Source organism: Rhynchophorus ferrugineus, unplaced genomic scaffold (genome assembly GCF_030347505.1).
Source record: "Rhynchophorus ferrugineus isolate W39M unplaced genomic scaffold, kcgeb_rfMv2 rfM6, whole genome shotgun sequence".
Lineage (NCBI taxonomy): Eukaryota > Metazoa > Arthropoda > Insecta > Coleoptera > Curculionidae > Rhynchophorus > Rhynchophorus ferrugineus.
In genome coordinates, this window is record NW_027472585.1 from 32,166,611 (window position 1) to 32,185,258 (window position 18,648).

General features: G+C 32.8%; 1 protein-coding gene across 7 annotated transcripts in view; it reads left to right on the plus strand.

Annotated features, from left to right (window-relative positions):
• Positions 1-8,984, plus strand: part of SLO2 (slowpoke 2) — a 168,907-nt gene extending 159,923 nt beyond the window's left edge. For all 7 annotated transcript variants that reach the window (XM_076407001.1, XM_076407003.1, XM_076407005.1 and 4 more), the window contains 2 exons: positions 32-609; positions 4,463-8,984. In XM_076407001.1, the coding sequence (XP_076263116.1) occupies positions 32-609; positions 4,463-4,563 (679 nt within the window). In that variant the 3' untranslated portion in view covers positions 4,564-8,984. The remainder of the gene's footprint in view (positions 1-31; positions 610-4,462) is intronic.
• The last annotated feature ends 9,664 nt before the right edge of the window (positions 8,985-18,648 follow it).

Genomic DNA, 18,648 nt, shown 5'->3' on the forward strand with positions numbered 1-18,648 from the left:
ATATATTAGTGATATATTTTTTGATTCCCAGTTATTTGGTTAGACCTAGTCCGTTTTCGGCTCAGAAAACATTCGAGAGGCACAATAGTCGACGGAAATCCAATATCAGTTTCTGTTCGCAAAGTTTACTGCAGCAGATCGGCAGTTCCAACCAGTTGAGTAATAGAAGAGGATCGGGATTGGGGCTTTCCGGGTATCAGTCACCTCGTCCACCTCCTCTGGCCACCACTAAGTCGAATTCGCTCTCATTGCCCGATAGTCCGACGGTGAACAGTTATCAACGGGGGCGGTCAAATTCATTGAGGGTTATTGATGATATCCTTCTAAGAAGATCGAACTCCCTCAGACAGGGGCTGCCGAATATTGGAAATCCACGGAGGAAAAGCAGCCTGGAGGATATCGGGCTTTCCCATTTCTCGACGAATTTCCAAAATCCCATTAAAATAGCGTTGAACGATAGTATTGGATTGGAGGTAACGCCACCGGAAGAGAACAGTCCTCCAATCATGTCCAGTAACACGGCGCTCGTCGTCAATCCAAACTTGGTTCCCACCATACACATGGGAAGCACGTTAAGTCTCCAGTCTTTAGGAGCACCTGCAACTTTAGGTAAGAATGTGATTTTGTGATTGGTTCTATCAAAAAAGTACTGATAACACTGTGTTACTTTTTTTTTAGTTAAACATGAAATAAAACGACTTTATTGTCAAATTGTACCCGCTGAACACGAAAACGGATTAACGCGTATCATTTAAAATTATCAAAAAAATTTAGTTTATCAAAAAATAGTAATATATATTTACAAATAGATAATGAACCAAAATAGCTTAGGCTTAAGTCGTCAATAGAGAAAATAAGCCATATACGTTGAAAGAAAATGATGAAATATTAACTTTTCCTTTAGTGAAGAGTAGAATCCTCTTTCATTACAAACCGCCAGTAATCTGCATTTTTTTTTGAAGAATTTAGCATTCCATCTTCCTTAATAACGCTCTTCTCTCTGTTTTATATACTGGTGAAAGTGTTCACCTTGTTCGTACTCACCATTCCAAGATTAGGGTTAAAAAATCGAAATTGGAATGCAAGAAATGTATTTTTAAAAACATTTTGCGCCCCAAGTCACTCAAAAATAAAAATGTTTTCTGTAAATCGCTTAATTTAGAGAAAACAGTTTTTAAATACAAGAATCCTTTAAAATTTTTATCCATGGCCTTTTAAGTTATTTATCTAAGGGTGTAAAATTTTCTTGGGGAATAAGAGGTTCATATTTAACGTTTGATTTATCAAAAACAAAGTCAGTTTTTTTTTACCAATCTTTAACTTCATAGTACTTTTTGGCGTCTCTACTACAATATAGAAACAGCTTTTAAACCAGCATGTTTTTTCATGTTTTAATACGTTTCTTTTTTTATACAGGAGATCGCTTAATGAAGTAATTTTCTACATGCCATGTTTATATAATATAGACATAAGAAATACTTATTGCCTATAGGACAGATTACAATGAGTAAAAAAATACGTTTCTTATAAAATCACCGAATATGCAGTCGATATAGAAGAATATCGGCTGCCATTGTGGATTGATACTCCTTTTCAGCGTAAATAGTATTCACACTATTGTGTGACGTGTTAGACAACGATATCCATAGACAATGTTTTTAACAATGGAATAAGGAATTCAACACCTAATCTTATTTATGTTAGAAAAATTGTGTCACTCATAGTAATTGTTCATTTGAAAATATTACTTCTATATTGTTGACCACTATGAACGACATCTCTCATTTAATTGATTTGTAGTGAACGATTTTGTGAGTTTCGGGTTAGTCCCGGGTCTAACTAATAAAATAATTTTAACGCAAAATCCTATTTTATGCGTCAAGGTACTTCTTCAAGAGTGATACATTCAATTCAGCTGTTAATTTTTTTAAAGAACTATTAAGAACTTTAAGAAACATTTGTCATGCAACTTTGACAATCATTGTCTCGTTTGAGCTAAATCTCTTTCCTTGGAGCATTATTTTGGTCTCTGTAAATAACCAGTCACTCAGGGACAGGTCTGGACTACATATAGTTGATAAAATAATTCGTGTACTTTAACCATCATTTTCATGAATTTCTGATGTATACAAAACTCAAAACTCAAATTGACGTTTTGACATACTTTTTTGTAGTGGATGAAAGATCTAGACGAGAAAGATTCGCGGCAAGAACTAAAGTTGAATCCGCAAAATTTAATTGAAGGGACTTTTTATTTTAGTACAGAAAATTTGAGGAAATCGATTTTTTCGTATTTTCAGAGCTCAACCTTTAAGAATGTACACTTTAGTTTTTTCAAAATTTAAATCATTTTAGATATATAGTTGTTTCATTTTTCGAGACGGTTGACATGATGCCTCAAACTCTATGTTAATAAACCAATTTGTTTGAAATTTGGTGTGAGCCTTCTCAATACAATCTTATATCGTATCAACGTAAAATGTTACTATTTTCTTTGTTATTTGCATTGCATTTGCATATTTTGTATGAAACATTCCACGCATCATCATTGAAACTTTGGAGTAACAGCAGAAAATATTCTTCAGCTGGCTTTTGGTTAATATGAATAATACCATTTTCTGTATCGCATTATATTAGATCAATTGCTGTTGTAAATAAATACTTGTAAAATTGTTTTTGTATCGTGGAGAAAGTCTTACAATCTTAAAATGATGAATATGTTTATGTTGAAATATCAAAGAGATTTATAGAAATGTATATTAACCAATCGTAATGGTGTCTGAAATTGATCTAGAGTTTTGGTTAACGTTTCTCATTTACTCGTATTCATTTTATTAACGGTTTAATGAAATAGTTTTGAAGTTGCGGAACAAGATTATCGTGCAGCTAGAGCGATTTCCTATTCGTTTCACACATTTAACTCAAAAGTCCCCGGCCTACCACAGTAAAACACATTTTTTTGACAAAATTGGTTTTATTATTCAATATAATTCCCTTCAAGGATGATACACTGATTATAGCGACCCTCCAACTTTTCGATACCATTCATGTAGTACGATTTGTCATTTGCTTCAAAATAGGCCTCAGTTTCGTCGATCATCTCTTCATTCGAAGACATTTTCTTTCCAGGGAGCATTCGCTGGGCGCCAGATCTGGAGAATACGGTGGATGAGGAAGCAATTTGAATCCCAATTCAAGGATTTTTGTCATCGTTTTCACTGACTTGTTACACGATGTATTGTCTTGGTGAAGCAGCACTTTCTTTTTCTTCAAATGCGACCGTTTTTCGGCGATTTCGTCCTTCTAACGGTACAATAATGCTATGTAATAGTTTCTGTTGATGGTCCTTCCTTTTTCAAGGTAGTCATTGAAAATTATTCCATTCGCATTCCAAAATACAGACGCCATAACCTTGCTAGCCAACTGTTGCGTTTTCTCACGCTTTGGAGCGGGTTCATCGTGTGCAGTCCACTCGGATGACTGTCGATTGGACTTGGGAGTAAAATAATGGAGCCATATTTCATACATTGTCACATATCGACGCAAAAACTCGGATTTATTATTAATTGCTTAATCATCTTCAAACACTGTTCGGAATCATCAACCCGTCGTTGTTTTTGGTCAAAAGCGATCTCGCGCGGCACCCACTTTGTACAGAGCTTTCTCATACCCAAATTATGGTGAATGATATGATGTACACATCCATTTGATATCTTTAGAGTGTCTGCTATTTCATTCAGTTTCAATTTACGGTCATTCAAAATTATTTTGTGGATTTTTTTTATGGTTTCATTGGTAACAACCTCCTTTGGGCGTCCACTGCGTTCACCGTCTTCGGTGCTCATTTCACCACGTCTATACTTAGAATACCAATCGTGGTTGATTTTCCTGGGGCCGGAAATTTGGCATCAAGCCAATTTTTTTGCTTCAACAATATTTTTTCCCTTCAAAAAGCAATATTTTATCAACACTTTCGAAATTCTTTTTTTTTTCATTTTTTTCACAATAACAAAAGTTGCTTCACTCAAAATGCTATAATTCACAAACTAATAATCCGACAGTTGCCAAATTTATACAAATATATACTTTTGAGGGTTAGGGCTAACTAAAAAACATACGTATTTAATTCCAGTAGCACCATCTATGTGTCAGGCCGGGACTTTTCAAGTGACTTGTTAGTTGAATTTTGTTAATGTATTAATAGAACAACATCCAGGCTATATTAAAGGAAGTATTTTAGAAAATGGCGAAGGTGCAACTTTTGTCGTTAAATATAGTTTTCTACAATTCTCTATATAAACATTAGCTATGCCAATTTTTACATTCATTACGAGGTTTGTTATATAATATACTTGAACACACATTATTAGTTTGAATAATACGTTTAATTCTACAAAGTCATTAATGCTTATATCACATATAAGACTGAATATATTTTATTATAACGATTTGTATGTTACAGGCGTAAATGTATCGACGTATGGTGAATCCTGTCCACCCACCCAAGCCACCTTGGCGACACCTTCCGGCGATCCTCAGCAACTACAAGGGACCATAGTATGATATAACCTTATGTGGGGGAAACGAGGCGGCAGTTTAAGAAAAAAATGGCTGTAGACCTCATCCTTCACCAACTATGCAATTTAATCGAATCAGTATGCCGTGTCGAGGCTTAGTTGACTATTTTTACATTATATAATAATAGTACAATAGTAGTTTTTCAGCTAAACAACTTTCTATTATATAACAAAATTACGCTTAAATCAAATATTACCTTTTAACACCAATATATTACGATAGAGCGATCGAGAACATTTCGAAAATCGAGAAAAGGCTGACTCAAACACAAACCCGCGGACGAATTTGTAGGCTTCTCATGATAGCGTGTGCGAAAAGTATTTTTTCTAGGATCTCTAGGCTTGACGATCCTGCAGGATTGCTGTCACTTTACAATTTATTATTAGTTATGGACGTAGGTGTATTCTAGAAGTCGCGAAGCAACTTTGCGGATTCCCTTTACGTATACAAATATTCTTTTGATATCGACGTACATTGCATATATGCCAAATAAATTTAAGAGTTTGGCCAAACCAAAAGAATAAAAAATAACGCACCAAAACGTTTCATTGTGGCTTTTACATTTAAATTAATATAGTTAGAAAGCAATAAGAATTTAAACGTTAGGGAAATGTTAGAACGATCAAGACAGACAACGCTTCAATATCAAGAGGCGCATCTGTTTCGGACATTTTACACAAATTGATTGAAAGGTGGTGGTATTATTATTTGGTTGTTTGTGTACTTTCAGTCTAGACATTTAAAAAAATCTTTTTTTTTTCATATTTTGAAAGCTTAACTCTTTAAGAATTTGTCCTTAAAATTTAAATTATTTGAGAATTATTTAGAATGCCCACTTCACTAGTAAAATATTACATAATTAATGTTTTGTTTAAGTACCAACAGACATATTTTTAACAAATTTCAAGAGTAATATGATTATTCCAATGATTTCCTTTCTTGAAGCGCATGGCTTACTAGAATCTAGATCTGGAGAGTAAGATGTGTGTGAAAGCAATTCTTAGTGGATGAAAAAGTGCTTTGTTATATTTTATACTGATAAACAATTAGTCATGCGTGCCCCAAAATGTTTGCTCGATTTGAATTATTTCACCAACTTCTGATCTTTCATCCACTGTTCCAAACAATGTTCTACGTGTTTTGATTCAGTGTGAGCAAAGGTGGCATTTGCATACACAACTCCTTTTACCTGACTTTCAAAAACTATTTTGTTAAAGTTACTATCTTTTCCGGAGCAACTGCCAGTTTTGGCTAACCAGAAGAATTAGCATCATTGGTCAGTAATAATCAATATCTCCAGAGCAAAGTTTCCCTATTGCTTATCAATATTGTTTGTCAAAATATAATATTTGAACAATACAAAAGTTTTTAGTCATTGTCGTGAAAACAGCTCTTTCACTCAAACCACTTTAATTTTAAAAACAAGTATTTGGGATGACGTTCATATATTGTTTGAAGGCTGGTACTATACAGGAATCATAAGAATCTGTCAGTAGCGGTTTATTTATGTGTCAAACGAGAGGCTCATTGAGTGATGTATCTTGTTTATTTAACGTTAGATGTCCTATTTTATTGTTTTATCTCTAATCTTGTCGACTTTTTACATATTGTTGAATTTCCTGCTTCTGCTTGTCCCTCTTAAACAACATGGGAAACATTTTTTAATTTGGATCAAGCATTATACATCACTTTGTGATCTTAGAGTGGTATACAATAATTTACGACATTATGAATTTATAAGAGTTTGGGTTTTAGTAATGATTGTTTCATGCATCTCTAGAATCAGTCAACTCTTGTGACTTGGTAGGCAACATTATTAACTGTTCTACTAGCCTTATTTAATCATAACATCCTGGTCATTAATATAACATTTTCAGTTGGTAGTTTAGTTGCCGCAGTGGTCAAGATAACAGGAGTGGTAGGTTGTAATTGTTCAATTGTCCTAATCACGTCAGTAATCTAGCTGGGTAAGGCCGGATATCTCCTGGCACCGTTTCTAAGTAGGGCGGTCGTCAGACAGTAAGCTTACGTCAGAAGAAGGTCCAAGAAGTTCGCGAGGCATGCATAGACTAAAATTTACATAGCATTCATACATTTTTGTGTTATATTCTCTGTCAATATGCTCCTATAGGTGATCCTAGATACTGTCTTTCTTAGTCGCTGTGTTAACCATACAGCTAGTAATTAGTTTGATTGAACTGACTAACTGGCAGTTATTATCTGGTTCATTTGTTATACTATTAACAAATATTAGAATGCTTCATTCGATTACATCATCACTATCGATGCTCCTCTTCTGGGTATTTACGCTTGATCCCTATCAATAGTCTATGGGCTTTTGATATTATTTCTTTATTTGTTTAATATGTAACCGATATTTAATGTATTTTTACCAGGAATCAATGACAAACGCTGCTGTTCTTGTCGATTTTCTTATTCATTTGAATAAGAGGTACCTTTTTAATCATGACAATATAGATATTAATTTAACAAAATTTCTTATACAAATTAATCTTATTGTCAGAATGTACTGTGATTTGCATTGTCAGGTATTTATATCTTTGATATTGTGGGTAGAAACCCGGACAGATTGGAATTATGTTGACTTGACTGTTAAAAGAGTTTTGACTATTACTCAAAATATACAGAAAAAAAAGGAAATAGAAAGAAGACCTCCTTTTAGGATCCAAAAAGAAAAGATTCTCCAAATATTTAGTCAGAATAAATTACATTGCAAGTTTCAAAATCCATTCTATAATTTGGTCGATCTTTGTTGGATAAATACTCATCACTATTTACGTTTTCCTTCAACTGAAGAGTTTTGATAAGTGTTTATTAATTTTAAAGCAGATTAGACTGGAGTATGTATTATTTATTTTTGCATTGATATTCGTCATGTGAATGAGGGAAACATATTTAAAAATGCCTGTTCTTTCAAAGATGTTCACCTCCAGAAACTCTGAAACTGCAAGTTGAACTTGAGTAATATTTATCTTGGAGATGTATAAAGTGATTTAACATAAACAAACACATTCAACAGAGATGAGGTCTGAGTTTAGCAATAATGTTTCTTCTTCTTAATATTTGATATTTGGTAATGATAACATAGATTAATTCTTGTTTTCTGCATCGTTAACTGAGTAAAATATTAACAAAACATTATCAAGAAATGAAAATGTCCGAAACTCAATAGTTTTTTTTAACACATTACTTCGTTTTTAGTCGTATTCTCTAACTGGCTGATTTTAAAGCGTTGGTAAAAAGAACAATTAACTTTATCTGATATAGCGAATAGAATTTATGATCTAGCAAACCGTCCAGAGTAACTAATCTCTTGTAAATATTCGGACTTTTATCGTTTTCAGGCGGAGCTAATCGAACTTGTCTTTAGTTCTATCACGTAACCGTTTTCTTGCGTTTCCATCATTGCTCAATGTAGATGCGGGGCCGGAAACGATAATCGTCCCGTTACTTTTAGATCTTAGCTGTAAGACTGTTTCGTGGTCCAATTACAATCCGTAGCAACACCCTATACATATCTATCTTTAAGCGATATATATATTTTTTTAGAATAGACCAAGGATTTTATTATATTTAATGACCAAATTGCTTTGGTACTGTCGCTTTATTAAGTGTAAATAGTTATGGAACAAAATTATTTATAACCAAACTGTAAAAAAACTAATATATATTACGAATTAACAGCTTCGTTCCAATTACCAACTTATGGCATACAGAATTTCTGTTTAATAAATATTGTACAGAAGTATTATTACATTATTAATATATCTCGTTTATATACATGTCATTTTTCATACTAATCACAGTTAACATCCAATTAACCCAGTATTTTATGATAAAATAAAGGTTGTTTCTTTAAGAGGTTATTATCTATTTTTAAAATTAAAAAAATCGTACACACCTGGCGTGGTAACTTAGTAAATTTAGATGTTTTTATATAATACTCATTATTGTACTGCTACATCATATTTATAGCTATAATAATGCACTAGTATTTCCCAACAAACGAGTTATCTTGCTATTTTATTTATATTATAATAAAATGACATCGATCACCTTCACCATTTCAACACAACGCGTAATATTTGAAAATATATAATTTTACTAAGATACCATTTATGTCGCATTTCCATTTTTCGATAATTGCATATGTATATTAGTCTATAAAATATTAGGCGGCATCTTTTTAAATGAGCATTACCCCTATATTAAAGGAAATGGACGATTAAAATATAATAATTATTAATTAAACATACATAAAATCTGTATGGTGTGTTATGTACGCTGTTTTATGTATACTGTTTTTATATATAAATACCTGTTGATTTTGTTCGTTTAACTATTGATATTTCAGTATAAATTCTAATAAAATTAATTTAAACGTATGGAAATTGGTTTTAATTGTTTCCCTCCCGAATATTATTATATATCCCGAAAGATATTGCCGTCATTAATTATTTATACCGGCGGATCAAAGTGAGTTTAACCAGACTATTTAATATTATATTTCCAGTTTGTATTTCCAGATCATCACTCATCAATTTCGACCAAGTGCATAGAGTAACAGCAGTTATTTTAAAGGCACTTGAAGAAATACTAGCGACGTGTTAGAATTTGACATTAATCGATAGGTATGATATTTGGAATTAATCGACAATATGAGCAAAATTTAACAATTGTCAATTGCTGGAGTTAGCATCCATCAAACTACTATAGTCCATCAAAAAAGCATAACTATTATGCTATAATTAATCCTATCCCTTGTTACAATGGCATTTATAATAATTTCTGACTTTTTAACTTAATAACCCCATAATTTTGTAACTGAATAATTAGACTTAATTCTAATTAAGTAGTTCAAATTTTCAAAACACATATGTTCTTTTTTTTTCAAAACAATATATCTTGTGACGAGTTTATAAAAAGGGTGATTAAATTGAATTACTTTACTTTTAATTGCTTTACTATATAGTCCAGATTTGATGCCTCATAGCTAATGGTTGTTTTCAGATCTGAAAACAATGCTTTATATATATTTATATATATATATATATATATATATATATATATATATATATATAGCATTCCATTAGAGACAAAATGGTGAAGGCACTTTTATAGGTATTGTCACCATTTTGTCTGTAATGGAATTCTATCCCAATAAATTCATGTTTATCTAATTAATTATGGTCGAAATTAGCTGAATATCTTAGTTGAATTATCTGGCCTGTTTATTCAATGTTAATGTAATAATTTGGTGCGATATTTATAATGTAATTTTAAAGATGTTCATTCATCAAAAGCTATTTGCATATGTTAACCCAAATATCTACAAATAGTTGATGTTGTTAAACAAAATATACATGGAGTTATTTCAGAAATTGTGTCATAAACGTGGCGCAAATTGTAAACCAATTAATCTTCAACCAACAAAGAAACAAAATGAAAACTAATTAAATGATAGTATTTACTGTCAAGCAATAAAATAGCTAGAAACTATTCCATAAACTAAGTTGTAAGAATATATATTATTGGAGGATTTTATTTGTTTAATCATTATTATTTGTTGGAAGGAAATTTACCGGGAATGGAAAACTTGTTTATTTGATATTTTAAAGTTACACGAGGTCGACGGGAGGATTGATAGGATAAATTGGTTAAAATTGTTTCGGACACGGTAAAGGATGAAAAAAAAAAAAGAAAATAGAGAGAGGCGTAGTCGTACCGATCTTTTATAACCTCAAACCGCATAATACCAATCGTCAGTAGTGGTTAATTCTAAATGATTCCAGCCAGCACTCGGTAAACATTGTCAGTTTCCTCCTAATTATACGACGTTGCCATTTGCAAACAACCGAGATGTAGAATGCAATGAATTACAGCAGCCATTTTTGTTCTGACCCTGGCACCGATGTTGGCTACCCTGGTTAGCTCTAGTAGCTGTTGATTGTTTATATTAATTTACAGTTTATTTGTTATTGTACCGTGCATGTTTTGATTATAAATAGTAGACACTAATGAATGAATCATTTATTTGCAAATATCGTGAAAAACATTTTGCGTGAGCACATGTCATTAAAATCAAAGCTCTTTGATCAAATACAGTCACTCCAAAACATTAAGTTGAATAAGAAACATTGAAGTCTGACTCAGTTAAATATTTTGAGTCTTCGAAACATAACATTGAAAGAATAACTAAATCCTAATTTATTAAGATTGTGTATTCCTATTGCAGGTAGAAATATGACCACTTCTAAATTCGAGTGTTATCGATTTATAAAAGTAAGTTATTTTTATTAAAATCAGATAGAAATATAATCGTAACCAATCAGACTTATTGCAAAAACTAGACTTATTAAATTGTAAAGATATTTAGTAATCAAATCGATTGAATTCCGCAGGTACAAGACATAAACGTGACTTTACAAGTATTGAAGCAAGATAAACTTCAGCTGCAAAGGAAATGTTAGGTAGATATGTGTATTCAAGATAATTTCTTCTGTTTGTATTATATTCTTCAACTTTACATATAATTTACAAGAACTGGCAACGTCGTGTGCCAGGCCTTTCAGTTACGATTTCAATTATCGACTGCGGAGAAAAATATCGATATTGATATATCGGTGAACACGAAATGTCTATACAAACACTTGATGTCTAAAGGGAGGGGGTATCGCAAAACAAAAGTTTGATACTTGAATCAAACTTTTTCCGATCCAGTCATACTTTTCCCTGCAAAATTCATTTATGACTGGGGGAGGGAGGGTGGAAATTCACACGAAAGTTCGATACTCTCCATCGAAAACATTAGGTTTTTTATGTCGACATGTTATTTTACAATTAAAATATACTTCTTTGTAGAAAAAATATTAGAAAAAAATTCACGCATTGCCAACCGTAGATAGCAGTGTGGGTATATACGTAGTGGGTGTTATCTAGTAACTGGTGGAGGTCGCTACAAAATGATGATTTGTGGCGCCATCTTTTATACAATGAACTAGTTAAACAGTTTAGAGTTGCAATCGATAATAAACCTACTAAACTTTGAAAATATGTTGGATTTAGTTCATATATAATCGGAAAGTTAAGTAGATGTCGTTACTTCATATTAACCATTTTTAATTAAATTTATATAATTTTCTTGTAATCTACATGACTCATAATTGACAATGCAACAATGCGAGTTATTATTAATGTTTATTCAAAAAACATTTATTCCCTTGTTTTTTATTCCCTTGTTTATTCCATTGTTTCTCCATTTCTTTTATATTATACTGTGTGATTATTATTCGACGTCTACCGAACGGGAATATATGTATCAATTTTAGATCGCTGTGGAATGGGGTGTTAAGAAATGGTTAGCGTCGATCTTGTAGCAATTTCCTCTCAGACGGCGACTGTTGTTTACAGATGCTATAGATCCGGTGGACGGAATGGACAGCAGCGTCCCCAGGAAACCGTACATCAAACGTTTCTTTTCGGAAGAGACACAACGGTCACAAATCATGTTTTGTATCTCTAATTTATGCCGACCACAATATTGTTTTGCCATATACAATTTCTGCAAAGGTTCAACTGTTTTTGTTACGGAATATATTGAATTATCATTATCAAAATGTATATTATAATCTCTCGAAATATATACCAGCATACATTTTATGTACCAGGACTGTTTTATAAATTAGTGATCTATTGAATTTTCCGTGCAGTAGCTTTAAATGCATCTCTGCTGCGCTCAACTGCCATCTGTTAATAGACTGTTGTGAGATTTTGAGCAAGTTGAGGCCATTAAGATTGTGTTTCACAGCGATCAACAGTAGACAATGTCTCGAATGTTAATTTTTCATTTTAGTCATCATTTCTTGTCCAAAAAGACATTACTGAAACCAAGGACGCTTGATAACACTATCGACACTCTGTACCATAGATTTCAATGGTTAATATGTGGTTTACTGAGTTCCGTTGTGGTCGAACCAGCACAAATGATCCCCAATATTCAGGCCACCCAAAATAGACCGTCACACCAGAAATCATTGATAAAATACATGAATCATATTAGACGATCGGATAATGAAAATGAGGTGGCTGAGGCTGTAGGCATCTTACCTGAGCAAATACATCACATTTTACATGAATATTTGGATATGAAATATCTATTCGTGCGATATGTACCTCAATTGCTTATATTCGGCCATAAGAGCACCCGTGTGGCCTCTTTAACGGAGTACTTGGCCACGTTCAGCCGCAATTTGAACGAGTTTTAGCGGAGCTTTTAAGAATAGATACGTCACCGGGTGAATCTACCAAAGCAGGTAATTTTGCTTTTATATATATATCGATGTATCGTTTTCAATATTTTTTAAAAAATATGGATAAGTTTTTGCAATATATATTGATATTTTTAATAAATCCTTACAATTCAATCTATTAAAACATACTAATTCTTTAAAATATAAGTGCCAAAATAAAATAAACAGCTTGGTCTACCGAATGACCTAATCTCCCTGATAGATTCATACTTGGACGGTAGGTCCTTTCAAGTGAGGATCGGTGACGCAGTCTCCTTTCGTAAACAGATTACCGCAGGAGTCCCGCAAGGTGCTCCACTAGCTCCAGCCCTCTTCAACCTAGATATGGCTGATTTCCCAGTCTACAAACTTTCCCACAAAGCATTTTATGTAGATGACACCGGAATAAGAAAAAAAAATTAATATTGATTTAAATTACACCCTGATTAATATACTCATTATTTATTATATTCTTAATTATACATTTAGCAGAAATATTGAATAGCGTGTTTCGGCGTAATAAACAGCAAAATTCTGAAGAATACAAATGTCTGACGTGCGAAAGTAGCGTCGATATTCACAAATAAATTTGTTGCCACTGTAAAGTGCCAAGAAGGGACTATGACTACATACATCCCACTTTTTCTTCAGAAGAAAGGTGTTACATGGTGCTACTGACATAGCCCTGCTCGTATGGAAAATAACGGGATATTTGCTCTGACTGTGAGATGTGATAAGTGTTAACAATTAAGAATTTCGTTCATATTAAAATAAGATTGGGTCGACAATATTGTCTGTTGTAACTTATCTATTGTAACCTTCATTCCTTTAATTATCATTTAATATAATTAACATAGAATAATATAATTTAAAGGTGTAAAGACACCATTGTACATATAATAAAAGCTCTGACTGACGATTTCCGCCTATATATATAGAAAAATATAAATAATAAATACATAAATATTTCCAAAAAATTAGTCATAAAATATCAGTATCAAAAGATAAACATAGTAGTGATCAAATAATCAACAGTTTCATGGTTTCATTTAAGACGTCTCCCTTGAAGAATATTGCATCTCAATGCCAATTATAACTGTTTATTGTGTTTCAGTTGATTGTTAGGGAGCTGATTCATTTTCTTTGGACACGGATGACGGGCGTTTGACGCCACTGGCTCTCCGCCATCGTCGTCGAGCATGGGGCGAATAACAAACGACGTCGGAGCCTTCACGAGCCTCCGCGAGAGTGCGTTCGTCAATTGTCAGGGACCGGAAGCTGCATTGTGCATCCGATACCGGAAACGGCCTTTGCACAAGGCACGCCACCGATCTGACTGTACTATAGTCGGAGGACTACGTTTCACCCCAGCGACCGCCGCCATAAAATAACCATCTTACGCCTGCCGTCGTTCATTTCGGCGTTATTTCATTTTCGGCGACTAGAAATAACATTAAATCATTATTGTACTGTCCCTATTATCCTTGTTAAACCGAAAACTTATTTTCGGATGAATCTATTTTGTTATCACTATCTTGTGATAGTTATTTTAATTAGTGTACAACATTTTAATATTTGATTATATGATTAACACGTTTTGGAAGCAATTTCTATTTCTACAGTGCATTCCCTGATCGCAGATCATTTTGAACAAATCTAATTATTTATTTATATTTCAATACTTTTAGATATAACATATAATTTTTCTATTAGTTACAGATTTCATTAGATATGCTTAATAAAATATTTATAAACGTTGCTATAATTTAGCAATCTTATGTCATGTTTTAAAGCGATATCTTAGATCACTTCGTGTATCCATTTGATTTCGATGTCATCGTTCAGCTCGATTAGATACGCATTAGTAATTAATCGTAGATTTTTTTTGGGTACGTTGAATTACTAGTTGGTTTGATGTCTTAGTGCAACCCCATATTTGTATCCTATCGGTCCACATTGGCTTTATGAATGACTGATAAACCAATCTCTTTGATTTTATGTTAATTTGAGAGTATTTTCCGATTAACCAGTACAGTTGCTTGACTTTGAGTCTAATCTACTCTGTTTTTGTCTAACATGATATTTCCAGTTCAACCTACCATCAAAGTGTATTCTGAAGCACTTGGCTGATTCTGGTTAAGGAACTGGACATCCGTCAAGTGATATAATAAAGTTTTTGTCATTTCTCTGCAGCGCAAAACTAACATGGACTGATTTCGAGCTATAAAGCTGTATTTTCCAATCTCCATTTGTAGATCATGTTGACCGCTACTTGTATCTTTTCTACGAACATAAAAAAGTAATGATAAATTATGAATAGCTCTTCAACCCCCTATTTCTGATATCAACACATGTCATCGCAAATATACTGTCCTGTCGCCTTAATCACTGTACCAACCAAGTCAGCGGATAATAGTATAGTTCTTAAAAAATAACAAATGTGTATAGAGAAGGAATCTACATGTCGATTGAAGAGAATAATCGAAAATTAGCTCTTAGATAACTAAAAAGACATTTGTTGAAATTCAGATTGAGCCAGAATGAAAGGTAGTTGTTGGTGGTAGAATTTCTCCTAATATAGTGCCCTGAATTTACAAAAGTATGCTTCGAAATTAATATAAAGTTCATATAATTTATTTAGTTCGGTTCCAACCTTCTTGGGGTGAAGACGTATTTTCAATACGCTCCGAGCTCTAGAAAGATACCTTTCTTTAAAAAAACCCAGTATTTTATTACGGTTATTTAATTGAGTGTTAAAAACGCATAACAGATGCGGCTATCCACCTTTCAGCGGACCTAAAGTGTTGTGAATACTTGTTTACGTGACAAGACAAAAAAACTGCATCTCATTTTTATTAATGTTTTAAAATTATTTCCCCTTATTTTACAACAGTCCTTTTGAAATTCATTTATAGTATTTTTGGTCAAAAACTAGTGCAAACAATAATACATAAGTGAAAAATTAAGTGCGTGAAATAAAGAATGTATTTAATTTATTTTTTATCCTCTGGAAGTAAATAAAATAAAATATTAAAAATATAAAGATGGCAAAACACAGCGATTCAACCAAATCACCTGCACACTTTGATATAAGATAGAACAATCAGCAATAACGCAAATTCCACCATCAGAATGGACTACAGTCATTAACAAAAAAAAGATTGAGAAGCCCAGAAGAAGAAATCGCGAGAAAACAAACAAGAATCAGTGACTATTGGTTACAGAAACCAAAAGAGACAAAAAACAGCTTTAGCAACCTGTCGGAAGTAATTGAAGATAATATATAAACAAGCCCTGAAAAAGTTGTTCCCAAACCACCACCAATAACAGTCAATAAGGTAGGAGTAATAAAACATATCCATGACCTCTTACCATTACTACGAACTACACAATTAAAAGAGTAAGCTATGAAACAATACAAATCCAATTGTTCGAAGCGAAGCACTTTAAAGTTCTAGTAAAACAATTAGATAAAAGAAACACGCAATACCATACATTCAGACTAAAATCCAAGAGAATATTTAAATTCGTGTTAAAAGGATTACATTACGGAACGGACTTTAACACCATCAAGGTAGCCCTAGCTGAAAAAGGCAACGAGGTCGTAAATGTTTAACATTTTTAGATTAGAAAACATGATGGCCAAACTAATGGATCAAACGAGTACAATGCTTGGTCTACTCACAACCGTCGTCAGCAAACTTGCCTAATTCCCGAAACCATTAGCTACAAAATCGCAGTTTGGAATGCCATTGGGTTCCAACAACACGCCAGGGAACTAAAAATGTTCGTAACTGAACAAAATATTGACGCTATGATGATTTCCGAAATACACTTTACGGACAAACATTATTTGAAAATTTCCAAATATAAACTTTATCATACAAATCACCCTGATGATAAAGCACATGGAGGTACAGCCATAATCATTCGAGATGATATAAAGCATTTCGAAAAAGAAAAATTCGGCAAAAACTACCTGCAAGCCACCAGTATATCTATAGAGGAAGTCCATGGACCATTAACAATGTCTGCGATTTATTGGCCACCCAAACATAACAACAAGGCAGAACACTTTCAAGAATTCTTCAGTAGGCTAGGTAATAGATTTATAGCCGGAGGAGATTACAATGCAAAACATTTAATATGGAGTTCAAGAATAATAACCTCAAAAGGTAGAGAACTACTAAAAGCAATAAAGATAGATAATTTACAACATATCTCTACTGGTGAACCAACATATTGGCCTTCAGACAGAAATAAAAAACCCGATACTATAGATTTCTGTATTACAAAAAAATATTGATACAAAAAAGTGTCATGCATAATCATGTTTTGGCCTGTATTCTGATCATTCACCAATAGTAGTGACAGTGGTTTCAAAAATTACAATCAAAGATAAACCCCCTTCTATGTGCAATAATAGAACTAACTGGTCCTCATTTAGAGAAAACTTAGACCGAAACTTACCATTACAAACTGAAATTGACATGGAATTAGCAGCAATAAACATTACAAAAAATATACAGGAGGCAGCATATTCCGCGACTCCCAACAGTGAAACATTTCCAAGAAAAAATACACATATATCATGTACAATACAGAAAAAGATAGCAAAAAAAAGGTAGTTACGACGGAATTGGCAACATCCAAGGACTGAAGAGAATTAAAAAAAAATTTAATAAGGCAATAAAAGAGCTGCAAGAACTAATTCAAAATGAACAAAACTATGGGGTACCGCTAGCAAATCTAATATATCCATCATTCAACAGTTCGGTGTGTTGCGTGCCACTGTTGATGCTCCGTACTATATTTCAAATTAAGTGATACAACGCGATATTTTTCTAGAATGAATAACGAGTGTAATTCAGCGTGCTTGTGTACTTCGAAGGAGTGTCAGTACATACCAATGTACTCGCTAATCAGCTAATTATGCGACGTGATAGTGAAGTGCGTAGAGTAAAACATTTAACACCACCTGATCTGATTACTGGACATATGTAGACTTTAGTATAAGACTAATTAATAAAGATAATATTTTATACAGAAGATCGCTTAATGAAGTGATTTTCTGCATGCCATGTAAATATAATATAGACATAAGAAATACTTATTACCTATAGGACAGATTGTGGAATCAGAAAGAGTAAAAAAAATATATAATTTATTTGTAAAATTAAATCGCCGAATTGACGAGTGAAATTTCCTGGATGGGTAAAGTTTATTAAAAAAAGCAAACATCCATTTTTTCTAGTTCTTATAATCTTGCTAATAGAGGCATAATTAAGAGCTGAATAAAACTCCAAACAGGAAAATTAACTCCGCCTCTAATAATGAAAAAGCTGTAAAGAATGTAATTCATTGTCGAAGATAATTAAACGGTGAAATTTATATTCGTGTGGGCGTAAAAACATCTGCACGTCAACTAATTTATTCATTTATTCTCCCTCTTCGCGTTTTTTTATTATGCGCTTATTATCATTCTGGCAAGGGAAAGAGACAATTATTTACTACACAGTGTCACATTTAGGATTTCACTTTTTCACGTTTTTAATTGGTTGTTGTGTGAAAAAGTGCTTTAATCAGTTTAGAGATTTGAGTCAGGTGAACGAATAATTTGAAAACTATAATTTGATGTTAACTTTGATACTCAATCTACATATTGGTTTAGATTATTATTTTTCATAATAGAATTTTTCGAACATTTGATTTCTCAATACCGTTACCTCATTTTAAAAAAGCCAAATTTTTGTAAGAACAT